The 22,063-nt window shown below is 45.0% G+C and overlaps 1 protein-coding gene across 1 annotated transcript in view; it reads right to left on the bottom strand.

Moving 5' to 3' along the window:
- The window catches only part of PHLPP1 (PH domain and leucine rich repeat protein phosphatase 1), a 136,617-nt gene extending 116,039 nt beyond the window's left edge, over positions 1-20,578 (bottom strand). The window contains exon 1 of the mRNA XM_040061814.1: positions 19,228-20,578. Within this exon, the coding sequence (XP_039917748.1) occupies positions 19,228-20,578 (1,351 nt within the window). The remainder of the gene's footprint in view (positions 1-19,227) is intronic.
- Between the last annotated feature and the right edge of the window lie 1,485 nt (positions 20,579-22,063).

The following is a 22,063-nucleotide window of genomic DNA, read 5'->3' as shown; positions in this document are numbered from 1 at the left end:
AGTTAACAGGAAAACAAAGGATTTGTGGCTACTGAACTTTTGGATTATTTACCCCAACAATTTGCTAATGCAAGGTATTGTATGTTCCAATATCAGGGCCACATGAAACATCTGTTTTGGTACTCACAACCTGAATGCAGCTCCAGGACTGTCCAGTCACTTAAAATGGAAGAGTGCTTGACTACTTTAGCTAATGGTATGACAGCACAGCATCATGCCCAGCCAATTTGTGGGAAGGCTTCCTCGGAAGAAAGTGCCCACCCTCACACTGCAGAAACCAAAAGGCTGCTGGTATTGTGACTTTCCACATTGTTAGAGTAATACCACAGAAGAAAGATCTCCACCTTGCAAGCATCCAGCTTCCAAGAGAGAACTCCTAACAGGACAAAAATCCAGGGGGTTTCTGGGTGCATTATAGAAATGAAAGGGAAGAGGAAAAAACATAATTCACCATTACCCCTGGTATTTTTAAGATCAAAACTATGGAAGCAGAGTATATGCTAAAATGTTTCTCACCACTATCAGGAATATGGAGGGGAAAGGATCGGGTGCCACAAAGTTTGCCATCTTGCCCAAACCCTCCTAAACAATTTTTCATCTCAAAATACTTAAGAAAAAGTTAAGCAATTAAAAAAAAAAAATAATAAAAGCAGACAACATGGTATATCCACTAATATCCACTAGAGTTGCCTTCACAATATTTTTTCCTCACAAAAATACATGATCCAAAAGAAGAACATGGTACTGTATTATGAGCAGGATCATATAGTTTTTTCTTGTATGGACATAAGAATCCTAGAGGAATTTCGAGTCTTGGCTAAATCAGTGTCTTTTACAGTCATCATAAAATGCAAACACTGAAGACCTGTGAATGAATATATGCCTGTACTTTCCGACTTCTAGGGTTTAAAGTAGAAAAACTAAAATATTTTCAAGAAAGGTGCTACACGGGGACTACAACAGTTTTTAAACTCGCAAGGAAACTGAATAAAAAGGACAGAAGCTTGCAAGGTGACAGAACATAACATAACCTCCATCTTACTGTCCTGATTTGCCCCAGGTTTGTTACTGGTTTGCATGTTATGCTCTTGCAAGACAGTGCAATGCTGAGGTTAAAAGTGAGACAATGACAGATAACTATTACCACCATAATAAAATGTCTAAGAGCTGGCTAAATCAAACAGGACCAAAGGGAAATTCCAAAGCCTAATTTTATCCTCTTAAGTATCTAGATACGTAGACATGTTTGCAGAAATATTTTCCATTCACATGATGGCTACAGCATTAATTACTATCTTACAACATTCTGCTAAACACACACACACTTACAAATTTAATCTTACAAAGGCATATGTTTCCACAGAGTAAATCCTACACCACTGACAGTGGGGACAGGAGACACACAAGAAGTGGCTTTCAAGGAAAACCAAGATGGTTTTCATATGTAAAGCTCATCCACACAGTACTAAGCCTCTGACTCCTAGTTTACCTGTGTGATAGTCCCCAATACCAGATTATAAAGGCAGAGGGAACAACACAATCCTACAGAGACTGGTACTTTCAGGTGATAGCATCTTGCACAAAGCATCTTGTGGCAAGTGCTCAATTTGCTTATATAAGCCAGAAGCTAAACAAAAAGACTTTGCACTACAACAGAACAGGCAGCTCTTGAGCATTCATCTACTCACAAGGCTAACAGCTAGGAGGAGCAATAGCATAACTACACTTTCCAACACCCCATTTTGTAATACCACGCATTAACTCACTAAAACATGCTATAATAATTAAAAAAGGATAGGAATTACACTTTCTGCGTAGCCCAGCTCTCCTCTTACCCACAGTACTGTCAGACTTTCTAAGATAGTTACCTTAACTTTAATATCCTGTATTCTGGAAGGTGAAACAAACTAATTTCAAAACCATCAAGTTTCTCTTCACGCTCTTTATCTCCATTGTCCACTCTGCTCCAACAGCAACCCATAATTTGCACTCATTTCCAAGTGATGCCAACGCACTTCTTGGGCTGCCTGGCAACAGGAGTTTTACTTGTAAACCTCCCCCCAGCTGACACACTCCCCTCCTCCAGTACTCAAGAATGTGTGGAATAGCTGAAGCTATTTATCTTCATTTTGCTAAAGACTTTCACAAGGTGTTGAAAAAAATACCAGAAAACCAACTTTGAAGAAAATTTGTGCTTACATGCACTTTCTGGTCTTGTTATGAAATTGGGTTCACAAAGATTAAAATCTTATACATCATGTGTAATCTTATACATACAAGCAAGCAGAAGGTTTTTAATACAACACTGTAAAAAGTAAAGCTACCACAGTACTTTTAGAACTTAAAATGGTAAGCTGTTCTAAAAGGAAAGCTGACATGGATATTCAGCACCAGTATTTATAATAGAAAACAGAATTCAAAACTCATAGTTCGAACATTGAGGGGGGGGGAGGGCAGGAGCAATATGACCAGGCTATCTAACAGCAACAATTTTTCACTCCCCACTTCCTTGTTTTTCCTAGAACAATCCAGACGCTTGGCATTAGTTTCTCAGTTGCACATGTGGTAACAGGTGCCATAACCTGTACATAAATGTTCTTAACAGTCCACGATCCAGAACCAGCAACACCTTGGGAAAACTACTTCGTTCACAAGACTTTTAATCTATGAAAAGTAATACAGACTGATTTCTAAAACCTGCAATCTAGAGCATAGAAAGAGAAAAGGACAAAAACCACCTAAATACTCACTGACAGAATATAAGCACGATGCTTTTCCATACAGAAACTACAAAGGAACAGAATGACACTCAAAAAACACATTGCAGTTTTCAGGAGAACAGGAAGCTGTCCTACAAAAACATCAGAGTTTCAAATGCAGGGCAATCTTTAAGTCCTATACATGTCAGGATCCCAATAAAGGTGGAACCTTATAAAGGCGATTATGTAGCTTTAAGGTAATCCAAGTTTAAAATATTCTTTTTAAGGGTACATTGGCTTGCAGGTTTTATACCCCAGCATAAAAATGCGTACTTCACCACACACTTATATATAAGCCAGACACACAAACTTTGGGCTCCTCACCTCCAATTCAGTTTCCAGATGAAACATTTTGGATGTAGCCCACCCCGTCTACATAAAAAGCTTTTAATCTGTGGACTTTCTTGCCATTCAGGTATAATCCTGTATATCCACTGTTCCGTCAAACACGACTCTATTTTGCAACAGACAATACAGAGGTACGTTAACAAGCAAATACCAGGAGAGTCTGTACCACCCCAATTCTGTTTGTTTAGGTGAAAACGGCAACTTGCCCAAATCCTGCTATACTCATCCTAGATAGCTGTGTGCTTTCCTCAATGCCTCAGCTGTAGCAGCAGAAAACCCACACCAATACGTCACTTTCCCTTTTCCAATGCCCCTTACATGCGTCCATAATGTCTAGCACTAGTGGTATCTAGCTACAAAGATTAGATACCACAGATCAGAGATGTGAGACAGCTCCTGAGAATGCTTAAGTTTGCAGAGCATTTTGTAGTTGTGACTACTAGCTTTGATTTAGTCATTGTTTTCTCAGTTTTATCTCACCTTCTTGTCCCCTCTCTCTCTCCCCGCTTCCCTAAACCAAAGGAAAGCCACTGTTACCAGCTTTCTTCTCACCAGGCAGCAAATAAATTTCCTCATCCCCTCCTTGAGAGGGCATTAGTAACAGTCCATGGATGACAAACATATTGGCTAGAGGCTTAAAACTCAAATAGAAAAAGAATTATTTAACTTGAGCAAGATAAACGTAACCAGTCAGCTACCACATGCCAGCATAAAGTTTTCCTCATCAAACTCAGCACTTCAGAATATCTAAGATTACATGTACTAGCAAAAAAGTACTAATCTATCCCTGTTCAGACACATCCGAACATACCAAAGGATTCGGCTATCTTGGGGCTGTGGACTGTGAACTTCTCATGATTCTTTGCTCTTTCTCAAGAGCTGCCAAGTGTATAAACTGTTCCCATTATTTACTCACAGATTAACAGTTGGTAAACTGGTCCCAGGGAATTTCTGAAGAATTTTCCTTATAACCATTTCCCTTGCTTAAAAAAAAAAAAAAAAAGCCAACCACACAACGCCTTCCACCCCCAACCCCCCAAGCCTGAATGAATGTGAGAACTTCCTGCACTCAGAACAGCATGAATAGACCTGGCAAGTAGTCAGGGAGATAGTACAGGCCCATGAATACTCTGAATTCAGCTTCTGTGCTGCCGCTAAATTAAAGGAATTCAGAAGCCTCACAAAGGCTTGGTTATTTAATTATATTATAAAATAAAAGGCTGAATCTATTAGACAGCATACGAAAGAAACCCTTTCCCCAGTGCCTGCGCAGAACAAGCAGCCCCAGTGACTCTGCCTAACCTTCTCCCTCTCCTCGGGGTGATGTCACCAGCACGCTGCTGCCAGATCCAGCAGAGCTGCCGATGGAGGCAGAGCACTGCTCTACCTGCAGGCAAGAGTCCTCACCAGCCAGTCTGAGACAAGCCCTGCTTCTCTACCACACCGGGTTTTTACCTTTGCTCTTCACTCCCCACGAGACTCGTGACACTCGCAAGCAAGCTACAACTGTATTTATCTCTGTACCTTAAACCCCTAACTGGATGAACTCATACGTCAGCAATCAAACCCTCTTTTCACTTCAAGTGCCTTCAGTAAAAACCAAAGCACACAATAATAAGAGTAACAACTACGAGTAACCAATGAGATGCAAAAACTTGGGGTTTTTTCCTGATCATGTGCTACTTTCCTCCGCTTTATAACTACCAAGGAACAAATGCACTCAGCAATTTGCCTTACAGGTCATTAGGAAACTAAGTCAGAGCAGCTTCCTCTGACTGAGGACTCTGTTGCTCATCAAATCTCTCAACAGCCTCACGTACACATGAGAAAATGGATAGGGCAAGAATAGCACACAGAGGGAAAGATCAAAATGACCCAGAGCACTGTGCACTTATTTTTACAGTTCAGCTGGCCGTGCTTGCAATTTGGGAACCCAGGCTGGTACACGTGAGACAGCAGCACCTCACCCTCGTGCCTTGCCGGTAAGGTGACAGCCCTACCTCTCATCAAATCACAGTGAAATGCTTGTGCTAGTGACCATGCTGGCATGAGACCTGCAACCAGCTACCACCATGCGTTTCACTACCAAGAAGGGAAGCAAATACTCCCACCCAGAGCAAAACTGCCAGGTGTGCCTGCCTGCAGACAGTCCCAGGGGGTATATTCTCCTCAGCATCAGCTGCCAAAAGGACAACTCTAACTCCAGTGTGGAAAGCAAATGCACAAGAGAATCCAAAAAGACAGAACAGGACATTTATGCATGAATGATAAAACAAGGTTTGTCTAATATTGCATTAGGAAAATAAGGGTATTGCACTATTTCCCTGCTACGGATGAAGACGTCGTTTTATTCAGACATTTCTGCTGCAAAAAGGTTGGTGGGTTTATAAAAATAAAAGGTAGGCATAAAAGACTTTAGGCCACAGCATTTGTTTCGGTATGGACAGCATCTACATTAGGTATGAAAGTCAGACATTAGTCTCCAACCCTCTTTGGACAACCATGTATTTGGACAACTATATACTGCAAAGCAATATAGTCATGTCTACAGAGAACAGTCCAAAGGATTTTCGACTGAAAACAGGCTGTACATGAAAATGAGTGGATATGAGCTAAAGTAAAACCTGAATGTGAAAAATGAGCAGAAAATGTGAAGAAAAATGCCGGGGCGACCATTAATATATAGTGCCACGGCACAATGACTAAGGAACCTACTGAAGAGCATGTTAAATACCATTTCTAATTAAGGACTGCCAACACATACAGAAACAGAACAAACTTGAACTAACAATGCTACATCTGGAAAGGCAATTCCCCAAGTGCAACGTGGTCAAGAATCTCAGAGTAAAGTACACACACATGTAAGAACAGTTCACCTCTACAAAAATTAGTTATCCTTGTGTTCACCAGTGACAAGGACACATAGAATCATAGAATATGCTGAGCTGGAAGGGACCCACAAGGACCACTGGAGTCCAGCTCCTGACCTGGGACACAACAGCCCCAAGAATCCTACCATGTGTCTGAAAACATTGTCCAAACGCTTCCTGAGCTCTGGCAGGCCTGGTTCCATGACCACTTCCCTGGGGAGCCTCTTCCAGTGTCCAACCACATTCTGGTGGTTCCCTAACATCCAGTCTAAATCTCCCCTGACACAGCCTCATGCCATTCCCTCAGGTCCTGTCACTGGTCACCAGAGAGGAGATCAGTGCCTGCCCCTCAGCTTGTCCTTGGGAGGAAGCTGTATGCTGCAATGAGGTCTCTCTCTCCCTCAGTCACCTCTTCCCCAGGCTGAACAAACGAAGTTGACCTCAGCCACTCCTCATAAGGTTTCCTCTCTAGATCTTTCACCATCTTTGTAGCCCTCCTTTGGACTTTTTCCAACAGCTTGAAATCTTTCTTATACTGTGGTGAACAAAACTGCACACAATACTCAAGGCAAGGCTGCACAAGCAGAGCAGAGCAGGACAATCCCCTCGCTCCACTGGCTGGTGGTGCTGTGCCTGATGCACCTCAGGATGTTGTTAGGCCCTTTTGGCTGCTAAAGCACATTGCTGACTCATATTCTACTTGCCATTGACCCGGATCCCCAGATCTCTTTCTGTGAGGCTTCTCTCCAACCTCTCATTCCCCAGGTCGTGTGCACATGCAGGGTTCTCATATTCCAGGTGCAGAATCTGGCACTTGCCCCATTGAAATTCAAATGGTTGGTATGCAATCCTCTTCCGGAAACAGAAGTCTGAACACTGAGTTCCTGGGACCTGCCTACCAGGAACCCTGCCTTTTTCAGGGCTACAAGAGGAGACTAGACCTTCCCTGTACAGTACTCCCTAGCAGCACTTTCCTTCACAATTCATAAAGGACAATGGTTGTTAACTGCATGTTTTATTTAACTTGTCTAGTTGATCATGCCTAGCTTAGCTGGTGACAGCAAACATGAAAGCAGTGCCAAATGCTGAACCTCCTCCATGTGTGCTGTACACATTCCTAAAAAGCAGAAGCTTTGAGGATGTGCTGCATATAATACCAATGTTTGCAAGTCAGTCTAATGCTAAATAATCAGTACATCCAATTCTAGGTCAAAGGCTATAACAACACAAGCTCTTCTACCATCAGCCATAATTCACTATGCAAAATCAGCCTTTTTCTCCTTTATTTCATAATCAGTCTATAAATTCTTTTAACAGACAACCCAGGACACAACTCTTGCTTTTTAAAACCCTACATTTGCTAGAGATGCTCTGCTGGATGAAGAACACACGTGAGACACAAGATTTTTTTATTTAAACAAAAAAACCTTTAAAAACTTTTCAAATGCTTATTCAAGTAATATAAAGGCTCAGTACACCTTAAACTGCAGTTCTTTTTATCTCTTTTGACTACACTGTTGCCCAATCTTACACTGTTGACATATACAGACAGCAATTTGTTGAATTTGTTACAGCCACGTGTTGTGACTCTCTAGAGAGAATTTTACTTACTTATTTTTGCAGCCCTGTGTCCTGTGTTAGCCATGCTAGAACAAATGCTCTTCCCTACATATAATACAGTGGTACTGTTTGATACACAGCCTTACAGATGCAGGCATGGGAGAATGAGGAACACACAAAGAGGCCTGCTGATAGATGCATACTGAAACCAAACCCTTCAAAATCTTCAATAAGAAGATTCAAAACGTACAAAATGGCTGAGTTGGTAAATGCAGCCAAGAATGTCCAAAAACTTCCAGTAGAAAAAGGAGAAGGAAAACTGGGGGGGGGGGGGGGGGGGGGGCAATTTTAAAAGGGGGAGAAGAAAAAAAGACAAAAAGAAGAAAAATAAAAGCACTGCAAAAAAAAGTAGGGAAAAAATAAAGAAAAACAAACAAACAAACAAAAACAAGGCAAAAGGGGTGAGAAGTATCTAGCTGCCTGTTCTGGGCTGAAACTATCTATAGTTGATCTCTGCTTTGCAATCTGCTGACACCCTCAAGGCAGTGCTGTTCACAACTAAGGTGACAAATCTGCATTCCCCATTTCCACAGTGTAAGTAAGTAGTATCAGTTATTTGCCAGAACTCAAAATGCATATCCTATTAACACAGAACTGAAGCAGCAAGAGGTGCTGAAACTGCTCACTCTCCAATGGAGCACTGCAGCAAAGGATCACATCCCACCCAGTGTTGCAAATTACACATCAAATAGACCTCAGGCTCTGGGCAGACTGTTTTATCCAGAGAAACATTTACTCAGACACTCACAGAATATGACCTAGTCCACTGCAGGTTACAAGCTGCCTTAATCTCCGTACTATAGTATCTAGCGATACTGATCAATATATTTTCATTCTAGGTTTCAATTACAAGAAGCTCCAAGTTGCAAAATAAACTAGGACTTTTTAATCACACAGATCCAGAAAAGAAGCATTCTGAAGCATTTTTCTTACAAGAGACACATCCAATATGTAGCCCGTAAAGCAAAATAAGTAAAATAATTTAATGTACTCTTCTTGTATTAGCAGCAATTAAAGTTGTCATTTGATTAAGGAGATTAAAGAGACACACACCAAGCAGTGCTATAGTCTAATCTTAGCAGGGATGAATATGCTTATACAGATGATACCATTGTTCTGGATGTCATGAAATGGAAACACTTTCTGTATTTGATAGTCTGAAATGTATCACATTAATCTTCTGTTTATTCACAGAAATATGCAGACTATAGGTTCTAATTTAATTAGTATAGAGCAGGGACATGTTTTTCATGCCATTAAACAAACCTGCCTGCCCCCCCCCCAAAAAAAGAGATACATCTTCAGCAACTTCCCAGAGCTTAGGCATTTCAAATACTTTCAGTCAGTCCTTTCTTTTATTAGCTAGGACACCCATGACAGAAAGGTTAACTGCTCGCTCTGAAAGGATATAAACTCAGATCTACTTCTCAGATCAATTTTTAATCCACACAACCATACTTCTACCAAGACAGTACATAAGAGGTCCTCAACTCTGGAATAATTTTGTATAATTACATACTGCACAGCTTTCAACAAACTCCTGTTGGTATTTCTAAAATGTTAAATTGCATCTCACACACATATATGATTAACTTCTCTTTGAGACACATCCCGTTTGCAACCTGCAAACTATCATGCTTTAGGGTTTGTGGCCACAAAATGGTACCAGAAGAAAGCAAGAGCTCGTAGACTGTTAACTTCAGTTCATTAGACATGCTAGCCACCTTCCAGATGTTTCACCACTTCATTCTTAACACTTTGTCATTAACTTCTTTATTTCAACAGACAAGCTTCATAGCATGAAAGCAAACAGACGTAGATGCAGAAAGTCAACAGTGACACACAGTAATTATGCCCGAGACAACCTCTTAAGTTTTATAAATAAGATGATTGCTCACTGATGTCCCCTAGAGGTCTGTCTGTCCCACTAAGTAACACGGAGAAAAAGGAAAAATACCTTCCTCACTTACGAGTCCTGCACTTGTCACAACAACCCCACGCAGAGCTACAGGCTGTGGGCAGAGGCTGGAAAGCTGCCAGGTGGAAAAGAACCTGCGGGTGCTGGTTGACAGCAGCTGAACACGAGCCAGTGAATGCCCAGGTGGCCAGCAAGGCCAAAGGTATCCTGGCCTGTATCAGCAGTAGTGGGGCCAGCAGGAGCAGGGCAGGGATTGTCCCTCTGTACTTGGCACTGGTGAGGCTGCACCTCGAATCCTGTGTCCAGTTCTGGGCCCCTCACTGCAAGAAGGGCATTGAGGGGCTGGAGTGTGTCCAGCAGAGCTGGTGAAGGGTCAGGAGCACAGGTCTGATGAGGAGCAGCTGAGAGAGCTCAGGTTGTTTAAGCTGGAAGAAAATGAGGTTCGGGGGGACCTTATCACTCTCTGTAACTGCCTGAAAGGAAGGTGTAGCCATGTGGGGGGGTGGCCCCTTTTTCCAGGCAACAAGGGACAAGCCAAGAGGAAATAGCCTCAAGCTGCACCTGGTCAAACTCAGGTTGGACATCCAGAAGAATTACTTCACTGAAAGGGTGGTCAGGCATCGGAAGAGCCTGCAGAGGAAGGCGGTGAAGTCACCAGTCCTGAAGGCATTCAAGAAACAAGAGGACATGGCACTTATTGTTCAGTTGGAATGGAGGTCTTCAATCAAAGGTTGGATTCAATGACCTTAGAAGTCTTTTACAACCTCAACAATTATATGAATTTGAGTCAATAATCATAAAAGAACTCATGATAAGGAGTCACTGGTTCAGCTGACCAATCATCTAATAAGCAAGCAGACTGCACACATAGTTTTGTTGCTTGTAGGACCCTAAGCACAAACGCAGTGCTCCTACCTACTAGCTGCTGTAAGAAAAAGGTTAGAGAGGATCTGGGAGTAAGGCAAAGCAAATGTTTGAATGAGAGCAACAAAATGTCACTGTACACAATTCTGATCAGAAAATTCACTGTCCACTTAGATACTCACAACTTTCAAGGCAGCTTTAAAACTGATGAGAGCTGCTTAGATAGAGCTCCTCCACGGTGTATACAAAAGCAAAATTGTTGCTGGTAAGGACTTCAAGCTCTTCGGTACCATTTGTATTAGAGCCAATAATAGTTCGAACTAGGCATAGTTATTGTTTAAAGAAGCATGCAGCTTTTTCAAAGGAAAAGAGTCAGAATTATTCTCATCAACTGAAGGTGCCTGAACCGCAGGTTTTGTTCCACCCTTAATGCTGCATCTACATTCCCTACTCCCCAGAGCACATATTCAGAAAAGGAGTGGCCTGCTACTTATCTTAATTACAGGTCTTACTATCTCTTTCTCTTTGGACACAAAGCTTCATAAATCGAACAAACAGGAAGAGAAATTGCATTCAGATTACACAAAGAGGTTTATGTAAATTGCACCTACAGCCCAGGGTCCTGAACTTCAAAGGCATTCCAGCTCCTCGTTACCCCCTGGACCAAGGCCCATTGTTTTGTCTTTATTTAAATAAGTTGGCACGGCATTTGGAGTGCTCCAAGATGAGAAGAACTGGTTCAAGTGGCTGTTATGGGGTTTTGAGAATTATGACTACAATCCAGAGCCTAGTAAAGCTGAAGATTCCCATTGCCACTGCACAAGACCAAGAACAATTAATACCCTGCAGAGGGACAAATTTACCTCTGGCCCACAAAAACCACATTGAGTTAACCTCTAAAAATCTTGCCCACTTACACAATTTTCATTTTCCTTCTACCAAGAACTAAACTAGATAAAACTGGAGAGAAAATTTCCCTGAAACTTGGTATTTTGCATCAATATGTAAATAGTTATTCTTAGCTGTCAAATCGAGGAACACAGAGTTAGTTGAGCAATGAGTATTTTCAGCATCCCTCCAAATAAGTCAAAGCCAGCTGGAAGAAATTTTACTTCCCTATCGAAAGAAAAAGCTTCAAAGAATAGTGTGCTACGTTGTGAAATTAAATGACTTCACTCCAGGAGATCTTTCTTCCTGATTTTACAGTTGTCATTTTTAAATGCAATGTCCTCCAAAGAACAATTTTTGCCCCCTAAATAGCGGGGGCATGAAGCAGGAAGGGGGGTGCAAAACCCCCAAGAGATTATGTATCATTCCCATTCTTTCACATATTTAACCACATCCATGGGAGCAGTAAGTCTCAGCCATCAGACCCCAAGGTCAGGACTAGCTAGCTAGCTAACCAGGGAAGCAAAATTGCCCCTGGCTGGGGCATCTGGCAGAAAAAAAAGTGGACTATCCGCTAAATTATTTTATGTTACAGCGGCAGGGAGTACAGAGGGCCCTGGTGACCACACCCATGGTGAATAACAGACAAGACCCCAAATGGGCAATTACTGACAGTGCCCTCTTTAAAAAAAAAAAACGAACACCACAGTGGCTGTGCCAGCACAGACAACACAGAAAACCAGTTCTACCATTCATTTCACCAACCTGAAATCCTGAACGGAACCTCAGCAAAACACAGTATTGTTATTCATTTAAAACCCACATACATCCCGTGATGGTACAACAGCTGCTGCACTCCAAACAGCAAGTAATGGGTTTTTTCTTTACATTAACAGTTTATCATATAGCACACATATGATAAAAAGTAAACTAAGAGTTAAATAAAATATATCATAAATAACTATACTTAAGTTTAAAATTCTCAGATACCTAAGGTGACTTCGGTATGTAACAGCAATCAGTGGGAAAATGTTCAACTTAAATTTGCCACGAGTTATTTTTAGAAAGTGGTATCTATGTTAAGATACCACAGTGGATAAATGCCAGACTAATTGAAAAAAAATAACTGATCTACAATGAATACAGGTTATTTTCTAGTGAAAAATGTACAGATTATTCTCACAAAAAAAGGCAACACTACAGCTGATTCAACTGTCCAGAAGAGTTATTTAAGGACAAAAGTTACGTGAAGAATAAAACACGGCACTTTGGAATGAAGCACATAACTGAAAAATCTAGGATTTTCACAGAAATTTTCTGCCATAAAAATTATAGACCTTAACTACCTCAAATCTATACACAACTCTGACACTACCACGCAGGTATAATTTTAAGAGGTTTCCAATCTCTCAGGCGATTTTCAGAAGAAAGATATCATTGCTTGTTTTTTGTTTTTTTTTTAAATGAGGACCATTGTCCTCCTGTGATGTTTCTTAAATATCTTGTGAAGGGCTTAGAGCTTCAGTACTCCTGTCTGAGAGCCAAATATAGAAAAAGTTAAGACATTCATTTTTCGGTGAGTTTACAACTTTTTAGTTGTTTATGAAGGTCAGTTACATTTCTCTTAAACATCTCAGAGGAATAAAAAAAACCCTAAGCTGGAATCACACGGCCAAGACAGTGAAGTTTATAAACCTGAAGATATTTTGACACACCCCACCCTTTTTACTTGGGTTAAGTTTCCCCACACAAACTGCAACTGACTTGAAGCATCAAAATCTATTCCATATGAATACACATACACAAAATATTTTACCAAAATACCCTCAAAGGTAACTACAGCATTCAGATCTCTGGGTTAAAGAATAGTTATTACAGAGCTACTCCAGACAAACAGCTTCCCAGAGTGTAAATCCTCATTTGAGCACAGAAGTTCTAAAATAGAGCAATGAAACTGACTCAGGGGAAGCTGAAAACAAGTACACGAGCACTCTGATCTGAACTAAAATGCCAGTGTGCCCCCTTCCACAAGCAGTGAAATAATGAAACACTGAAAACTAAGTCAAACTATCTTTGCTTCTGTCCAAGGCAAATAGAAGGTCAAACTTTGGTTTCTTTTTCTACCCCTCCCCCCCAGATTAATATTCCAATATCTTAAATAGTTATTAATAATGATCACCCCTTAAACACAGAGGGAAATGAAGCTGTAACCATGTGAGGCACAGGTTCCCTCCAAATTAGAAAGCTGAGTATAAGAAGCAGCAGTCTCCAGGATTTCAATCTCTGAACTTCAATTCTATGGAATTCTCTATGCATAAATGTTTTAAATTGACCTGCTCAGGCAGGTTATCTTACACATACCTCTTTTCTACAGGACCACCTAAATAACAAATATCTCTTTATACTGTTTTATAAAGAGATTTTTTTTTAAAAACTATCAATGTAGGTTTTGATAGTTAAGGAGCACACACCAGTTGCTAACACTGGATCAAATTAATCCTTTTTTTTTTTTTCATACTATTAAGCAGTACCTCCCCCCCAAGAACCATGAAGTGCCTTAGATGCACAGCAGTCTGTCAGTGTCCTAACAGAACAGATGGATGCTTTAATTAGAGAAGGGCTCTTAGGTATATCAGCAATTTCATCATCAAGAGGATGTTTGTACAACTTTAAAAAGGGGGGGGGGTGGCGCTGGTAACTGGTAAAAATTGCAAGACGAACAGTATCAAAATACATTAAGAGAAAAGAAAGGAAACAGAATGCCATGTTCTGTGCTGCAGCAGTGAAGAAATTCAGCTCCTGGATGTACCAAATTAGGTACTACATATTTAGTATATATAGTAATTGCTATGTACATCACACTAAAATCTCCCGTGTCGGTACTTAACACATACTTAAGTTGTGGATGCTAGCCAGGAGTACAACAGAATTTAAAAGTTGCAAAGACCATTGCACTTAACAGCTGTCACATACCAAAGCTCAGCTGCGGCTGCACCAGCATTCCAGCATTATCTGCATGGCTCCTCCTTCACAGGAGCCCAAGAGGCCCCTGAAAGCTGCCTACCTCAAAAAGACCCCATTCCAACAGGAGATAAGCAGGTGGAGCCAGCCAAAGGCAATGCAACCATTTTAAACTTTCCTGCAGAACAGAAATGCCATTACCTCGGGACCGACACGGACCAAGCCCAGATTTAAACTGCTATGTAGCTGAAATGTGAGTTTCCCACAGGGGAAAATTTTAGGTAGTACTTCTCTCTGCAGGAGATGCCAACACATAAATGATTACAAGGTAAAGAATGTTCATCCAAGTCACTTTAGGAAGAAAAAAAGAAGCAGGATCATAGCAGCCCTAGGCAGAGGTTGTTTTTCCTTTTGGTTTCAGACAAGTTCATGGAGACCTCTCCTGACCAATCACACCTGCAAAAAGATATCCATTCACATTAATGTGAATTAATTACTTTCACGTTAAAGATATGAGATGTCAGAACTATGTCAAGTGCTCCAAAAACAGCTCTCTAGGGCACAGCTGCTCTCCACACTCAATAATAAAAAGAGTGTCTCTGGCATGCTACCCCCCCATAACGGCACTTAGTCACCTTAAATCGAGTTTAAAATTGAGTTTATCAACGTATTAAATAGCTGAACTGAGTTATTCACCAAGTAGCACAACAAGGAGCCAGCAATTCAATATATTCCACAAAGCTCTGCATTGCCAGGCCTCTGGCACCTTCTAAACTAAGCATCTAAAACCGTGTTTCCATCCATCTACCTGGAAGTCTTAGTATGACCCCAACTACAAGGTGCACTATTTTAAAGACGGCTAGCAAACGCAGTTGCTCCGAGCACTGCAACTGATCCTGAAACTAGATCCTCCCCTCCTTTTCTTTACTGGACAGAACAACACCCCTTATAACGTGCTTCAAGACCAAGCTAGATTCATTTATCTTTTTCACAGCTTTCTGAAAGGCCACATGAGCCAAAAGGATCTCTTCCCAAATAACATCTGACAGCCAGATGCAAAATTAACACTCTTAATTACATCTGGCATTTCTTCGTATTCTGTCTATAGGCAGTCACCCACTGAAGAAGTGATACATTTGATGACACCGGCAGGTGCAGAAGCCCTATGTCACATCAGGGGGCAGAGAATTTAACAGTGGCCAAGTGCCAGAATCAGAAACAACATCACCTTTCATCGCTAAAACAAAAAAGCCTCAAACATCCATTGTACTGAACCAGTCTTCAAGGCCAGGATCATATTACTCATGCCCCTTGCCATGCAGAAGCTCCAGAACACAGCACAGCATATAATTCCATGCTTATTTTTGATCTAAAACAAATAAGCAGTTTTGCAGCTTTTAATGAGATTGTTGTATTAGTCTGTTTTTCCTTCTGCATGCAAATTATCGGGACGTCAAGGCCACTGGACAACAATTATTTTTACAAAGCATTAAGGAATAATACAACTTGTTTGCGAGAAGTCTTCTGGATCACAGCCACTCCTGAGGTTTTAGGAATAGTTTAGGAAGTGTGACCTAATTGGTCTCCCAGTGACAATATCATGACTCTAACTGCACTATGGATCCTTACACAGTTCCATAACTCAGTCGCACAGTATCTCAGCAGAAAGCTATTTAACCACGTCCTTTTAGAGATTAAGTATTTCAAACTTTGAGGATATTATCTTCTGTTAAGATAGATATCAACAGAGAGAAAAATTTACATGCCTGACCAATCACTAATGGCCAGTTTTGCTCAAATTGATGTTACAGGAAGTAGGAACAGCCCCTTAAAGCTGTAAGGGATTTTTTTTTAGCAGTGGTGTTATCCATTTAATGCTTAAGAGTCAAGACACTGACAAAATCAACCACATTCACACTCTTAAGGAAGAAAATGAGCAGAGACACCAGAATAAATATGCACTAACCACATTCTGAAACAAACCAAGGCAATGTACAGGAAGCACTTTTACCTTCTTAGCGTCTCATTTTGGTTTTGAGGGTTTTTAAAGTCCAGATATTTCATTTACAGAATATTTGTGGACTGCTATTTATTGAGGAAACTGTTTTGTCATAGCAGAAAAATATGATTCTCTGCAGTTCTCCTAGCAATAATTTTTTAATTTGTGTTTTCCAGATTCCACAACAGGAGAAATTACCAGCCTACAGCAATCACCAAAACTATTTGCTGTACTGTCTTATGTGGAATTTGTAATGTTAAGTTTCAGTACGGTCATCTTCCAGTCTTAAAACCATCTCTCCGCAGAAATAAAAAAAAAAGCCAAAATCATCACTTTGCTCTCTTCTCCCCACTCCAGGGAGATTAGGTGAAAGAATTCCTTTTAGAAGCAATGCAATAAATCCAACCTAGGTTTATGCCATTTCACATCAGTACAAGACCAGTATCACCAAATCCTACTGAGACAGCTTGCAGGAAATTACAGGGATAGAGATGCTAGTGGTTCTCTATCCATTGGGACAACCCAGGCTGCTTAAATCAATGAAGTCCTAGGAAAACAGGAAATCACTGTTTTAAAGCTTTCCTTATGGTGTATGGTCCTGGAGGATCACTTATTAAAAAGGTATTTCTCCTAAGCAAAACACTTAACTTTGGGGCCAAAAAAATTGCTCCCCTTTCCAGTGTAATTTGGTGTGTATTCTTTTTAAGTGTCTCTCCTTCCCTCCCTTTCATCTTCGGTTTGTGTGTGTATAAAATAAGGAAGCAGAGATAACTTGCCAAGACAGTTACACAAAATCAGTATGATTACATGTCAGTAATATTTTCTTAGCTGTTTTTGGCTGGTCTGATACCTTAGATGCTGCAACCTTTCTGTTACAAGCACCTGATCACAGGTGTTTTAGATGTTGATCACAGATCCCCTCAAAGAGATAAGGATTTCAAAAAACGCTGCACTTTTGAAGTACATACTTGTTAGCATATGAACTTGCATAAGAAATTTGCATTAATTTAATCCTATGTATGCTCACAGAAATGCTCTTCTATCCAGTAGCTTTTTACAAGAAAGTCTAAAATGTACAACCTAGGTTAGCAGTCAAGTTGAGACACTGAAATAAAACAGAGTCGTAAGATCCTCATTTAGCATGTATAATTAATCATTTAATGCATTAAAACTACATGCAAACAGGCTTAACTGTGCGTAAGACTTCGCTACGTTTCCTGATTGTGTTTTCTTTAAAACACATCCTGTTAGAAAAGGAGGCACACAGCTGTCCCAATTTAAAACACGTGTATACATCCCCATTTAATGTTGGGGTGGGACTGGAAATAAAGGAAGCAACATCCCTCTCAGCATCACCTGCTGACTTCCATCCTCAAGAGAAGGTAGAGAAACACAAAAGACCACAATCATCATCTGAAAAAAAAAGTATTTTAAGCTACTTTCTAACCCCAATGCGTCTAACCTATTTCTGTCGATTCCTTTAACAAATACTACTTTTGCACTCGTTAACCCAGGTTCATTGTACAATCAGGAAAATCTGAAGAAAAGCTGAATTGACCACTTACCACCACTCCCACATTCTCTTCTGAATAAAGGAAGGCACTTATCCAGCGTACTGTTCTCCTTCCCACCCCACCATTACCGACTCCATTTGACATTCAAAAGAATTCACTCTGGAAAAGAATCTCTGTATTTTTCAGAGTTAAAGCACTGAATTCTCACGGTTCATTGAAGGACCATTCTGCTCAGCCAACCCAGCAAGGGGATGGATGGCAAGTGCTACCTTGCCAGCATGACCTCATCTCAGGATATCACGTTTACCTGTTTCACTTACAAGGTATTTGAATGCATACTTGGACATTAAACAATGTCTTCTTTTTGAAGATACGTACAGAATAGTTAAAACCCAAGAAATTCAGAGATTACAGTAAGTCTTCTACACAAACGAACTCAACTGACACACAAGGTATTTTTAAACCTCCCTAAAACTGTAGAAGGTTGCATAATTACAACGTGGGAGCTAACTTTTCCACCCAACACTCTCCAAATTCTGTACTGTGTGCTGTAATAGCAAAGCCGCATTACAAAGCTTCTCCCTTTTCATTACAAAGGTTTTGATCACCCCGCCTCCAAAGACCATGACTTACACTTCCCCTACTTCTCTCGTTTACTGCCCTCAGTCTCTCGGTGAAGTCCCACCACGCTAACGGGAAAAACTGATGCCAACAACGCGGAAAGCTAGGGGCAGGATCTTGTTTGCAGGAATGCACCGCTCTCCTCTCAGGCATCTGTACGCCCTGTACTCTTGTAACCCCTGTTGATTTCAGGGGCAAGAACTGCGCGGGGCTTCCCCCTTGGGAGCGAGCCTGCCGTGCCCGCGGCTCCGCGATGGGGCGAGCACGCAGCTCCACTAAACCCCGAGCGAGCTGCCGGCATCCCGCAAACATTTGGAACAAACAGCCTTCGACCTCCCGTGCCCGGCAGCGGCACCGATGCAATTCCTCGTCACCAGGGAAAGCAGTAGTAGATTAAGGTTGATTTAACCTCGAACACCCAATGCCGCTGCTGGGAACGGGAAAACAACACAAGCGCGACCTCCATTACCGAGGCGCCGAAGGAAGGGGAGGCTGCCCCGGGCACAGCGCTGAAGCGCTGACACCGCGGCTTCTCCCGGCAGCCGGCTCGGGGCAGCGCTTCCCGCCGCCGCCGGGGACCTCCCGGCACGGCCCCTCCCCGGCGCGGAGACACCCGCGGGCCGCCTTCCCCGCGACAGGGGACAGCCCCGGGCCACCTTCCCCGCGACAGGGGACAGCCCCGGGCCACCTTCCCCGCGACAGGGGACAGCCCCGGGCCACCTTCCCCGCGACAGGGGACAGCCCAGGAGCAGCGCCCAGCCCGCCCGCACGCCCTCCGCTCACCGCGGCGCTCGCCGGGCCAACAGCCGAGGCGGTGGGCGCGGCTCCCGCCCCCTCCCCACGGTCGCCCCTCGGCCCCGCTCACCGGCGTAGAAGCGGATGAGGCAGCCGGTCTCCGAGTCCATGCCCTCCTCCTGCACCCGCCACAGGTCCCGGAAGCCCAGCTGGGAGAGGTAGTCGTTCTGGATCTGCAGCGGCTTCTCGTGGGCCTCCAGCCGCCGGCTGGTCTCCCCGTGCAGTTGTACGTACAGGGCGGGCGGCCCCGCCGGCTGCTCCCGCCCGCCGGCCGCGCCCGCCGGCACCCCCACTGCCCGCCCGGGGAGCAGCTCCCCCGGGCAGGGGGGGTCCCGGCCCGGGCCCGCACCTGCTTCTTCCACCCCGTCGGGGGGCGCCGGCTCCACCTCCAGCTCGTCCGAAGAGGACGAGCCACCGCCGCCGCCGCTGCTGTAGGGGTCCAGGCGGTCGGAGACGCTCTCGGCGCTGGGGCTGAAGCTCTCGGTGTCGGAGCCGGTCGGCCCCAGCTCCCCTAGCAGTGAGGGGCAGGAGAGCGGCGGCCCCGCAAGGTAGAGTTCGGCCGGCGGCGCCCCGGGGCTGAAGTCGGAGGGCGCCGGGCTCGGCCGGCCGCCGGCCAAGTCGCTCTCCTCGGCGCCGCTGCACAGCGGCAGGCGGTCGGGCCGCGCCGCTTCCCCGCAGCCTCCTCCGGACAGCCCGCTCCGCGTCCCCCGCCGGCTCCTGGGCTTCTCGTCCGGCTGCGGCCGCAGCCCCTCGGCCGCGGGCTCGGGCGGCGCCTCGGCGGGGCCCGCCGGCGGCTCGGGCGGGGGTTGCGGCGGCGGCGCGCCCGCCTTGCCCAGCACTCGTACCACGCTGCTGCCGCCCCGGTGGCCGAGCTGCTGCAGCCGGGCCGCCACCTCGGCCGCCGTGGTCTCCAGGGTGCAGAGCACCGGGCGCAGGTAGCAGTTCATGTGCCGCTCGTAGACGTGGACGCAGCCCCGCTGCAGGTCTCGCCGCACCCAGTCCCGCTCCGGGGGCTGCAAGGGCTGCAGCTGCCGGGGCGGCTTCAGCAGCAGCAGCGCCTTCCTGTCCAAGCTGCGGGTGCCCAGCGAGGGGGCCGGGGCGCCGCCGGCAGAGGGGGAGGCGGTGGAGAGGTTCCTCTTCAACCTTCCCCGCCGCAGGAGCAGGGAGTTAGCGCTGCCGGCCCCGCCGGGGGCCGCCGGAGTCCCGCTGGCCGCCAGCGCCGCGGGAGGACCGAAGCCGCCGGCTCCCCCTCGCCTCCGCCGCGGGCCGCCGGCCGCTTTGCCGTCCAGCTGCCCGCCGCCGCCCGACGGCTCCGCGCCGCTCTCCGCCTGACTCCTCCTGCCCGGGGAGCCGCTCTCCGGCTCCCCCCGCCCGCTTCCCGCCGCCGGGGCTTCTGCCGCTCGCTGCTGCGCGGGCTCCATCGCCCGCGGGGCCGGGGATGCCGCCGCCGCCGCCGCCCTGCTGGGAGCGCCGCTCGGCGCGGCGCGGGGGGGCCGAGCGGAGCGCGGCGCCGCGTCCCGGGGGTGGGGGGGATTACGTAGCAGCCGCGGGAAGCATTCCGCCGGTGCCCGGCTCAGTCCCGCTGCCCGGCTGTCGCCAGCGCCATTAGGGAGGGAGGCAGGCGGGCGAGGAGCGAGCGATCCCGCCGCCGTCCGCCGCTCCCCGTGCGCGCGCGCGCCTCATGAATATTAACCAGCCCACGGGGAGCGAGGGAGGCTCGCGAAGGTGACGCCACCGCTCGCGCGGCGGGGCGGGGCCTCGCCGATAAACACAGCGTGACTCCCGGCCTGCCGGGCGGGCGGCGCGCGGGGGCCGCTGGGAGCTGTAGTCTCGCAGCGGCCGCGAGTTCCGGCAGTCTCGCGGCTTCCCGCCGGCTCCGGGCGCCGCGCGGGCTCCAGGGCGGGAGCGCGGGCGGGAGGCCGGCACGCACCGGCGTGCATCTGGAATAATTCCAACACGGATTCAGCCCCGCGCCGTGACGGGCGGCAGCGGGGCTGAATCCGTGTTAGAATTATTCCAGGACTTTGTCCCGCTCTCCGTGCTTGTGTTCCTTTGGTACGGTCAGAGGGTTTGGCAGATCCGGTGATCGCACTCAGCCCTTTCTGCCCAACCTGACACGTTCTCCCCGTTGCCTGCCTCGGCGTGGAACCCAAGCACTGAGCCCGGGCAGTTTTCCCCTCTGAAGAGGGAGATGATTTCTCCAGATCCAAGATGGAGACATGGAAATGTGGGTGGAATCATCTCTGTGTATATACGCGCACATACCATAAAAAGAGCTGCTTTGTGAGCAGGCACGGAAAAGGTTTCAGTGCCGTTAGTCTGTCGTTGTATTTCAGGGGCTAAACTTAGACCTAAGGTGAGTACTTGTATTGCTGAGAAGCAGCCATTAAATAGAAACATAAAAAAAAAAAAAAAAAGATTTAAAACAAATTACTGAAAAGGAAAAAGACACATTCAATTAGCAGTGTAAATGTGAGGTTTTATACTGCAAGGACACCATACCAAGGAATTCAGAGAAATCTCTTATGCTCCTGGAAATGTTTTAGCTGAGTAATGCCTGCTGGATGGGGCTGTGACTGCCTGAGATCTTTCCTTTTTAATCCATGTTCTAAAAACACAGCAAAGCATCTTGCCAGATATTCATGAAAAACGCAATAGACTGCAATAAATTGGGAGTTCTGGGCAATTGACCAGTTACGTCAATATTAGGGGAGATAAATCATCACTAAGAACCCTGAGATAAACTCGTAGCAAAACATTATTATTATTAGCAATTTTAGTCTTTTTAGTGCATATGTGTAATAAAATAATCCAGAACCATAAAAAAATTAAAGTTTACTTTTCCTATTAAAACATTTCTCCACACTTCCACATTACTGTGTTCATACCACATAGAAGCAGATGTA

This window comes from Hirundo rustica, chromosome 1, assembly GCF_015227805.2.
Source record: "Hirundo rustica isolate bHirRus1 chromosome 1, bHirRus1.pri.v3, whole genome shotgun sequence".
Lineage (NCBI taxonomy): Eukaryota > Metazoa > Chordata > Aves > Passeriformes > Hirundinidae > Hirundo > Hirundo rustica.
This window is presented reverse-complemented; position numbering and strand designations above follow the sequence as displayed.